Here is a 10,246-nt window from a genome sequence, read left to right as displayed (position 1 = left end):
AAAGAGAGTCGTTACAGTATTGTGAGAGACTTTGTTACGCGACTTTGGGGCCGCTTGGACCTTAGCGTCAACTTCGGAATGAACACTTTTGGTATTTGGCTTATTATTTTTAGACATGGTGTTTTAAAAATGAACACTTTTTAATTGATAACAGTTTGAAAAAACTTTCAAAAAGTGTTTAAAAGTGTAGATGTTAATTTAAAATCAGTCTTTAAACCGTACGCACTGAGCGCTAGCTGCGTACTGTGTATCCGGCAACACGGTTCCGGCTCGAGAGGCGTGCCTTAAGTGCACTAGGATGCGTTTACGAGAGAAAAGGCAGGTAAATCAGAGGGCGGGAGAGCCCCAAGCACCCGCCCGACTGACCTGAACAGTAGGCACGCCCATCGGGTACCAGCAATGCTATTCGCAAACGTTTTTAAGTAATAGCACTCACAATCAAAACAAAGCTAACTAATCGAGGAAAAATAATAATTAAAGTGTACTAAACTGGTTTTAATGACCGTTTTAATTTAAGGCTGGTTTACTTGGCGCCACAATAAACCAACCTCACCATAACCACTGCGGTGACTGCGTTGACGCCTTCGTCATGGACTCTCTTGTTAGAAAAGCCCTGACCGCTTCTGTCGTACCATAGTACATTTAACGACATCATCCGGAGATCCCTTGCCACCGGCCATGTGCCAGCTGTACTAGAACTTATTGGCTTGCTGCGTAGCGATGGCAAGAGAGCTGATGGTATGACACTCGTTCCTGGGAAGACGGTCAGGTTGCTTGTTTGGGATGCAACGTGTGCAGACTTCACCTGCATCCCACATTCAGGCGAGCTCGTCTGTGGCGTCGTCGTCGAGTGCAGCGGCCACCAGCGAAGTTTTAGGTATATCTTGTACGATGGCAAAGATCCCTTCATGTGCGAGTCCGACTCGCACTTAACCGGTCTTTAGAGTAAAACGCCTAAATATACTGGATTCGTTACGTTAGGGTTCGATACGCTACTGGGGTTGCCGGCTTGCTCCACTCGGCTTCGAAGGTCGCTTTATTTAGGACCTCTTTCGAGGGCTTCTGGCTTCATGCTTTACAAAAAATCTAAGGGAGGACAGACAAATTGTGCGTAGTCGGGGTGATAAGATTTCGTTCTGGGCTACGAAGGCGTATTCCAGTTACCGATGCTTAGCTTGTAACTGCATGTTTGACCATACAGATTTTTTCTGTTGGCGGATTATAGCAAAATAATATTTAACTGTTTCTTGCTGAACCTTATCAGTTTGCACCAAGCAACAAATTTTAAAATCTGAAAAGACCTTTGTGGCCGAATATTTTTTGACTAATTGACCGTTTGCGGCCGTCTCAGCACTTCCTTTTATCTCTATTTTTATTTTTCATGTACCAAAATAGTAGATGCAAAGTAATTATAAATTAAGTTACATTGGAAATGCACCTCTCTACTTATACTTAGGTGTTTTCTTGGGCAATGGCGAAGGATGAAATAAATATTCATATACCTGTAGTGTCATCGGACGGTTGGCTGAGTGGTCGTCTCGAGGGCGACGTCTTCTGCTGGGGCTGCGGCTTGAGCACGGTCGCGGGGACGGCTCCCTCCTGCGGCGGCTCGCCGGGCACGCGCACCAGCCACCAGTCCGGCCGCGCGGCCCAGGCCTCCAGCACTTCCACCTGCTGCCCCTTGGTCACAGAGATCTCACCGGCGCCGGTGGCTGTGTGCTCTGCCACCACCCATGTGTCTGCACCCGCCTGCGACAACAGATTATATTTACATTACATACGGATGTTCACCCATAATGAGAATACCGAATTAGGATAAGAAGAAAAAAAAAAGGGCTGGTGATGTCCAAACGGCTGAACATATTTTCTTGGATCACATAACTAAGAACACTCTCGATAAAGTCACCTTTCAAATAAAAATAACGAAATCAAAATCGGTTCATTCGTTTGGGAGCTACGATGACAGATAGATACACAGATACAGGGTCGGGGCTTAAAACATTAAAACACATATAAATCTGAAAATGTGATTTTAAATTTTCTCAATGTAAAAATATGTGGCGATTTGGAGAAAAGGCCTTACTGAGATTCGGGAATAAACAGACTGAGTTGTAGTCATATAGGAAAGCGTTTATATCAGGAAGTGGTCATAGCGGGAAGTGGTCATAACGGAAAGTGGCCATAGCGGGAAGTGGTCATTCGGGGAATGGTCATACCTGGAAGTGACCGGGTCATGATGAATCGAAACATACCTATCTAACCGCGTAATTATACCGATTTGTGTAGTTTGTGTACTGAAACGCTTGTTTATGGTACGGATCCACTATAGGGATTCAGCAAATGATTCGAATTCGGTCTAATCCATAGGTACTAATCACTACCCATATTATAAATGCGAAAGTGTGTTTGTTTGTGGGTTTGTCCTTCAATCACGTTGTAATGGAGTAACGGATCGACGGGAATTTTGCATGGATATAGTTTAAAGACCTGGAGAGTGACATAGGTTACTATTAATTTGGAAAAATCAAAGCTTCCACAGGATTTTAAAACCTAAATCCACACGAACGAAGTCGCGGGCATCAGCTCGTATTCGAAAGTGTATCTGTCTTTAATCATACAGTCTGTCTGCTAACTTTGTACGGTCCAACCATTTATCCGATTTTGATAAAATTTGGTACAAATATGGTGGATCCCGACGAAGGACATTGGCTACTTTTGAAAATCAAAGAGTTTCCACGACATTCAATAAAATCTTAAATCCACGTGAACGAAGTTACAGGCATCGTCGAAATAATTAATTATGTCATACGGCAGTTGGCAATATTGTTCCTACTTAGCATTCATTTCTATTTTCGTAACAAACTCCAGGTTGCATGGTATTATTTTCCGCTATGTAACCCTTAAACAATCCATTAAAATAATATGCAAAAAGTTCTTTGTTTGTTTTAGTTTCATATGCATCTGTTTGTTTGTAAATTACTAATGAATTATTTGTTCTAGTTTCATATTCTACTGTTTGTTGAATTGTTAGTACAACACTACTGTGGACTGTATAATTGTCTTAACTTCGTCCGCATTAATTTAGGTTTTTGAAAATGAATTTAGGTTTAGATTCTGCGGCCCGTTGATTCGCCAAATCAACAGGCCATAGTATTCGGGATGCGGCGAATATTTTGTGCTTGGCGCATTCTTAATTTAATTTGACCGGCCTGCAGACTCCATATTCTTTGACAGCGAATAGACCCTGTGGTGTTTTGTATATCCCGGAAAAACGAAGAACTCCCGTACGATTTTTAAAAAACCTAACAGATTCAAAAATAATCCCATATCAGTAGAGTTTGCATTTATACTTTACAGTATCGATATTATAGTTATCCATACTATTGATACTGTAAATGCTTATATTGCAAATTTTTACATAACGTTGCCCTATCACTAGATATAAGTAATCGCAATACTCGTATGTGATTGTGACACGTAGCTCCTATGCGCAGCCCTAAATGCGTCCGAATATCTCTTACTACGTCTACGTATATACATATATGGGACTGGGACTCTACCATCTATCTATATGTATATTATCAAATGTATATCATCGCCATCGATGATAAAAGCCCTTAAAAGTGTGTTTCATACACTTCAAAGTGAAATGGCGTGTAAAAATTGTAAACATTCTTTTAGAACCTATCTAGTGACTAGTCCTTTCATAGCTTACATTTGACGCCTGCCAGTGTAGGTGAAGCTTTGAGGTTTTGTTACAAACATAACTGTCGTAAACTGTGTGTGCAATTAATTAATCCAACGAAACCGTCAGAAAGTAATATATTTACTGTACCAGTTGCTATTGACAATGGCTCTCGATATTGATAAGCTTTAGGAGCCGATAACGGCAATCGATCAACTCAGACGTGTATGCTGATAATGTTATACGTTCTGATACGTTTTTAGGGTTACCTTAAAAGGTAAAAAGGAAGCCTTATATAGGATCACATTGTTGTCTGTCTGTCTCTCTGTCTGTCTGTTTGTCCGTTACACGTTTACGTTGTAAGATAACTATACCAAGTGGGGTATCATATTATGAAAGCGCTTTACGTATGTACATTCTAAAACAGATTTTTATTTCTTTTTATGAATGATAGTTTTTGCAAAATGTTGGAAAAAAATACCCGAGTACGGAACCCTCAAGTCGCGAGTCTGACTCGCACTTGGCCGGTTTTTTTTGCAATAACAAGCTATTTGAACTGATGACGCTTAGATACTAATTTTCTTTATTCCAATCTCAAATAAGGAAATAACCCAATATATCGCTAGCATGACCAGAATTTAAAGATATATAAAGAGGTATAGAGGTAACAAATGAAAATAACATGTAGATACGACAATCTACACCTATAATAAAACTGTAACTGGACGAGGTCTATATATCACAACCCATAATATTACAAATTCGAACGCATGTATGTTTATTGGTTTGTTTGGTTTGTCCTTCAATCACGCTGCAACTGAGCAACGGATCGATGTGATTTTTGCATGAATGTAATTAAAGAGGACAGTAATATAGGCTACTTTTTATTTTGGAAAATCAAAGAGTTCCCAGTGGGGTTTTCAGCTGCATATTTGTATGTAAAATAGATAAGCGCAGCAGTGCAAAGCTAAGGCGGGTCAGCTAATTAAAAATTATATTTAAAAGTAAAGGTTGACAATTCTCTTGATCCCAAGCGACAGAAAAAAAAACTACATATAACATTGAACCTGCGCAGTGGGCGGTTTATCATTTCTTTGGTGGGACGAACAAGAAGTGGTCATAACGGGAAATGCTCATACAGGGAATGGACATACCGGGAAATAATCATATTGGGAAGTGGTCATAACAGGAAATGATCATACAGGTAATGGACATAACAGGAAATGGTCATATTGGGAAGTGGTCTTAAAGGACCCAAACGAAAGAGGCTGACTGTTTTACCACGCGATTGGTTATTCAAGTCACTGTAAACAGGTGACCCGAAAACTGGACAGTAAAACTAGCTTACACCTTTTTTTTAAACATATCCTCCAAATTTCGTACGAGTGTTTGGGTTGTAATTTTGTCAAGCTTTTATAACCTACATATACCTTGTACAGATAGATGTACATTGGCGGCGAAGGCGTCGGATAAGTCTGTCCATTCGTGCAGACGTCTATCTTTTTTTCATCAAGAAACAACACGGACAATTTTAGACGAAAATGCGCCAACCTTAAGAGCACTTACCTTGCTCAATGGCCTGATTGCTCAGCTCCAACAATTCGACGTATTTTAATATTGTTCTCAACTCTCAATTAATTTATGTAACCTAACTCAGTATGCAATTTAGCGTCACTGTAAGCATAGTCAGGATATTTATCAATAAATCAATAGTCATAATAAATTCCAATGAATTTGCAATTAATGCATAGCCTAAATAGCTCAACGGTTATAGGAGCGGACTGAAATCCGAAAGGTCGGCGGTTCATACAACGCCCTTTGCACTATTGCACAAGCTTTACGCTTAGTCGGAGAGGTAAGCGGAATGTTAGTAATGACTAATATTCTTTAAAAAAAATATATATTTCTTTCAATTTTATTCGCCACAAGGTGGTAAAAGAACGTAAAAGTAGCTAACCACCACTATCAAAATCACAGAATAAATGAATACTAATTAGCTGATTCCCCAATCCGTGATTAAAATAGTGCAAGTGCCATGCAACAAAAGAATACTATCTTTGAGATTGTACCTATACATATAATTTTGAACTCTGCCCTTTTAAATACTCGTAGTCTCGGAACTGTATGATGTCAGCCGTAGGTATATCCTATATCCTATTATAGGAAATTATAGTGTGCAGGTTATTGGCTCGAAAGCCCGTGGGAAATTTTAAGTAGGTGCTCGTAAAAGCTGCAAGTATTTAAAGAGATTCTTCTGCATAACCGGCCTGAGACAAATTAGAACTGATAGCTGGTCCGTGCTGGGTTCAAAATTTTCAGATGGATAAGTCAGGTATTTTGAATCGCCTCTTTCTGTTAATTATGATATTTATTGTGTAAATGTTTCAAGTTTTACAAGTAGTCGTAATTTAACAACAAAAAATCTTAAGCGAACTTCGATTTTTTCTATTTAACTAAATTCTATTTAACTAAATCCTTATGGCTTGACTGCAATCAGACCAAAAAGGTGATGATGCAGTATCAGAACGTGCAGCATCAGAACGGGCGGCGCTTGCCTAGAAGGTGCCTATTCATTCTTTCTTCTGTTTAAGGTCCCAATACTCTACAATAATATAATTGGCGGGGAAAACTAATACCCAGCAAAGATATACATTAACAAGTAAATCGTTCATTTTTAAAGATGTCATAATCTCGTACAATATACGAGTAATGGCTGTAAGTGCTTACCTACTGCTTCAAAATATTTCACGTTGCACGATGAAAAACAGACTTTTGAAGCTAGGTTTTATGGAATCATAGAATTGAGGAAGCATTTTACAAACTTTAAGCTTAAACAAAGCACTTCCTTAAAATTGTATCCGGCCTCTCTAGCGAATCGACAAATATGACCCATATTGATTTAAGCTGACTGCATATTTAATAACAACAAGCAAAAGGTGCAAGAACCGAACAGAACGCAATTCTACTCGGAAGTAGGTACTAAAAATGCGAATTACGTCACAGAAGGAATCGTTGGCATTGAAGCACCGACGTCTGCTGGCATGCTTTATATTTTTTATTTTAACTGCCTTTAATCTAGTGGCAAGCTTATGGCTGAGAATAATGATAGATAGATAGATAGAAACACTTGATTGCACACAAAAACACATGTAAAGGATCACAACACAGAAAGAAGAAAACAGAAAAAACAATTGTGTGCAAAGGCGGCCTTATTGCTTGGAGCAATCTCTACCAGGCAACCTTTGATAATAATGATGAAAGTTATTGAGTTTTTATATAGAGGAAGTCTCAAAAGCAGCTCGGAGTTGGGAAGCTGGCAGTGGACAAGCACTGCAAAAATCACCTAAAGTCATTAGTGTTGTGCTTGTTATCTCCGGTCATCTTGCATTGCCATCCTATCATATTGTAAGAAAAGAGAACGCACCTGTGTTTGCGCACACATGAAACACAGTACAGGTGTCTCACAATCTTGAAGGTGGAAGGTACTATTAATTAGTATTCTCCTGCATAGATCGCTAGACTCCGTTGAGAACAGCTGTCGTGACGGTCGACAAAGCATTGAATTGAGAAATGCTTTGCGTTCGGATCTTACGGCTCTTGGGACAGGTATGCAACCAGCTTTATTCTGCGGTGTATCATAGTGCTCACTAGAGTGAACAAAATCCGAACCGTTCCAGAGATGCGGGTAAATTAATGAGGATAAAATCCGTTGCATCACATATTATGTAAAGGTACGTAGTATCATAAGGTGTAGATACAATATATAATAATTATATATGTACCTATCTTATATTCCGTGGTATGAACATGTGCTCTTGTGTAATCGGATCTACTATGGAACGTTTTGCTAGTACTTACTTTGAAATCATTAAATCTATTTAGACCTGTCACATTGTATGGTTCGGAATTTTAGGCGGTAAAAGGGACTGATGAAAGACGAGTGAGTAGGTACATGTGACCGTAATGCTAGTTAGATGGATGTGTAACGTGACCAGAATGGATAAAATAAGGAATGAACATATAAAGGGAAACTTGATATTAGCGCCAGTGGTAGAAAATATAAGGGATACTAGGGCATGGTATGGGCATTGGGCATGTAATGCAGAAGAAAAAAAATCATATCACTAGAAGAATATTAAATATGCGAGCAAAAAAAGAGGAGAGGAAGACCAAAGAAAAGGTGGATGAATCGAGTGAAAGAGGATATGCGGGTTAAAGGGACTTCGGAGTAAAGTCTCTGGTAAAAGGGGTGGATAGTGCGTTGACGGATGACAGAAGCGAGTGGAACAAGAAGACAAATCGTGCCGACCCCACGTAGCATGGGGTAAGATCAGGAAGAAGAGACTTTCATATCATTTAAACTGTTTAAGGAGTTTTTAATTTTTAAATTATAATTTATAATATAACTCCGACAATGTTATAGGTACTACCAGGAACCTTGAGTAAATATTTCCATCTGTAAGATTCGTTGAAAGCGTTGGAAGCTCGCAGATCAGTAGGTACTCGTGATTGCTGACATAAATAGCAACATCCTATCTATACATTGTTATACTGATACTGCGTGTGAGCACTTGACTCGAGTAGTAGGTACCTATTGTTTTATACCTATCCATTTCGTTCAATATGGATCCATTTATACATTTCATTCATTAGTAAAAACGCTCAATGTAAGAGTTGAGAATCTCCTTTTTTTTGGAAGCACGAGTCTCCTCTCAGAATAGGGTTTGGCCAAAGTCCACCACGTTGGCCAAGTACGGTTTTGCATACCTCACACACCTTTGAGAACACTATGGAAAACTTTCAGATATGCAGGTTTTCTCACGATGTTTTCCTTCACCGTTAAAGCCAGTAAATGGTTAATTGCTTAAAACGCAGTACGCACATAACTCTGCTCTCTATGACAAAATTTTTCATCATCATGATCAACCGATAATCGTCCACAGCTGGACATAGGCCTCTTGAAGGGACTTCGCAACCAGTTGAGCTACGTCAGTTACTCTGGTCCGAGTGAACTGGTTCGATTCACACGACATCGAATTAACTGATTGACATAATTTTTTTGCATGGATACATTTAAAAACCTGGAAAGCGGCATAGGCTACTTTAATCCCGGAAAATCAGAAATCCCATTGGATTTTTAAACATAAATCGACACGGAGCAAAAGTCACGCTGCATCGTCTAGTATAATAATACAAGCAGATTTTGTACTCGTCTAAATAGTAAATCTGCGGCCACACCTGCGCGTGATGAACGCGGGATGTGGGACACGATGCAGGAGCGACAACGCAAATCTGTACATGCAGGTGTATAGATAGCTTTTCAAGGACAGTCGGTAAACCGATTTTGATGAAATTCAGTACAGAGATAGTATAGTATAGTAACCTTCGTCCCCGGGTAGGAAAGCTACTTTTGGTCCCGGATTTTGAAATTGATTGGTGGTTTCAAATGTGATTTTTAAAAATCTATCCATTAACCGATTTTGATGTAAAATGGTACGCTAGTAGTCATCCCGGGCATAACCACAGGATGCTTTTTATCCCGAAAAATAGAAAAGTTTGCACGGAATTTATGAAAATTCTAAATCCACACACGAAGTTGCGGGCATCATCTCGTAGTATAACAATGCTCATAATTTATTATAAGGAGGATGATTTGATAATGTGGCTGTATTTCATTATGACGCTAAGACTGATTTGGCGCTTTAGTTTATTTGGCGTTAAGGCTGATTTGGCGTTGTGGACGATTTTGCATTTATTCAGAAATGGCGTTTAGACCGAATAGGACTTTGGGCCAAGAGGCCGTTTAGACCAATTTAGCATTTAGGGTAATTTGGCGTTTAGGCTAATTTGGCATTTTGAATGATTTGGCTGATTGGTGTTTAGGCTGATTTGGCGTTAAGGTTGTGTGCCATTTTTGGATGGATCGAGGCTGTGTGGATTTTTGGATGGTTTGGCATTTAGGCTGATGTGCTATTTTTGGATGAATCGACGTTTAGGCTGGTTTGGCGTTTAGGCTGATTTTACATTTAGAACGATTTGGAGTTTAGACCGATTTGGATGTCAGGCCGATTGGTCATTAAGACCGATTTAGCGTAATGTGGCCTTAAAACTGATTGTGATAAGGCAATTGGGCTGATTTGGTGTTTAAGCTGATTTGGCGTTTAGGCTGATGTGAAGTTTCTGAATGGATCGACGTTTAGGCTGCTTTAACGTTAATGCTGGTGATTTGAAATATAGGCTAGTTTAGTAAAAAGTATTTTAGTGCATACTTTTATCAAGTCATTGTTTAGAGCAATCACTAATGCGCAAACATTAACTTAAATAATTATATTCCAAGATAACAAAGGAGGAGGATCACCATAATAATACATACCTAATTAATGTTTTGTTTATGATCAATAACATTGAATTACCAATGCTATAATAATTCTGTAATAATATAACTAAACGATAAGGAAAAACGTATTATTTCAAAATACATAACAATATTACCTAACGATGCCGCATTGTTTATTTACAATAAACTCGACAACAGATGCGCGGACCGGCATGCGCCGTTCC

General features: G+C 39.1%; 1 protein-coding gene across 7 annotated transcripts in view; it reads right to left on the bottom strand.

Annotated features, from left to right (window-relative positions):
- The window catches only part of LOC123880464 (kalirin), a 110,786-nt gene that overhangs the window by 47,704 nt on the left and 52,836 nt on the right, over positions 1-10,246 (bottom strand). For all 7 annotated transcript variants that reach the window (XM_045928591.1, XM_045928594.1, XM_045928593.1 and 4 more), the window contains one exon: positions 1,503-1,749. In XM_045928591.1, the coding sequence (XP_045784547.1) occupies positions 1,503-1,749 (247 nt within the window). The remainder of the gene's footprint in view (positions 1-1,502; positions 1,750-10,246) is intronic.

The sequence above is a fragment of the Maniola jurtina genome, chromosome Z (genome assembly GCF_905333055.1).
Source record: "Maniola jurtina chromosome Z, ilManJurt1.1, whole genome shotgun sequence".
In the NCBI taxonomy this organism is placed as follows: Eukaryota; Metazoa; Arthropoda; class Insecta; order Lepidoptera; family Nymphalidae; genus Maniola; species Maniola jurtina.
The sequence above is the reverse complement of the archived record's forward strand: the minus strand, read 5'-3'. Positions and strand labels throughout refer to the sequence as shown.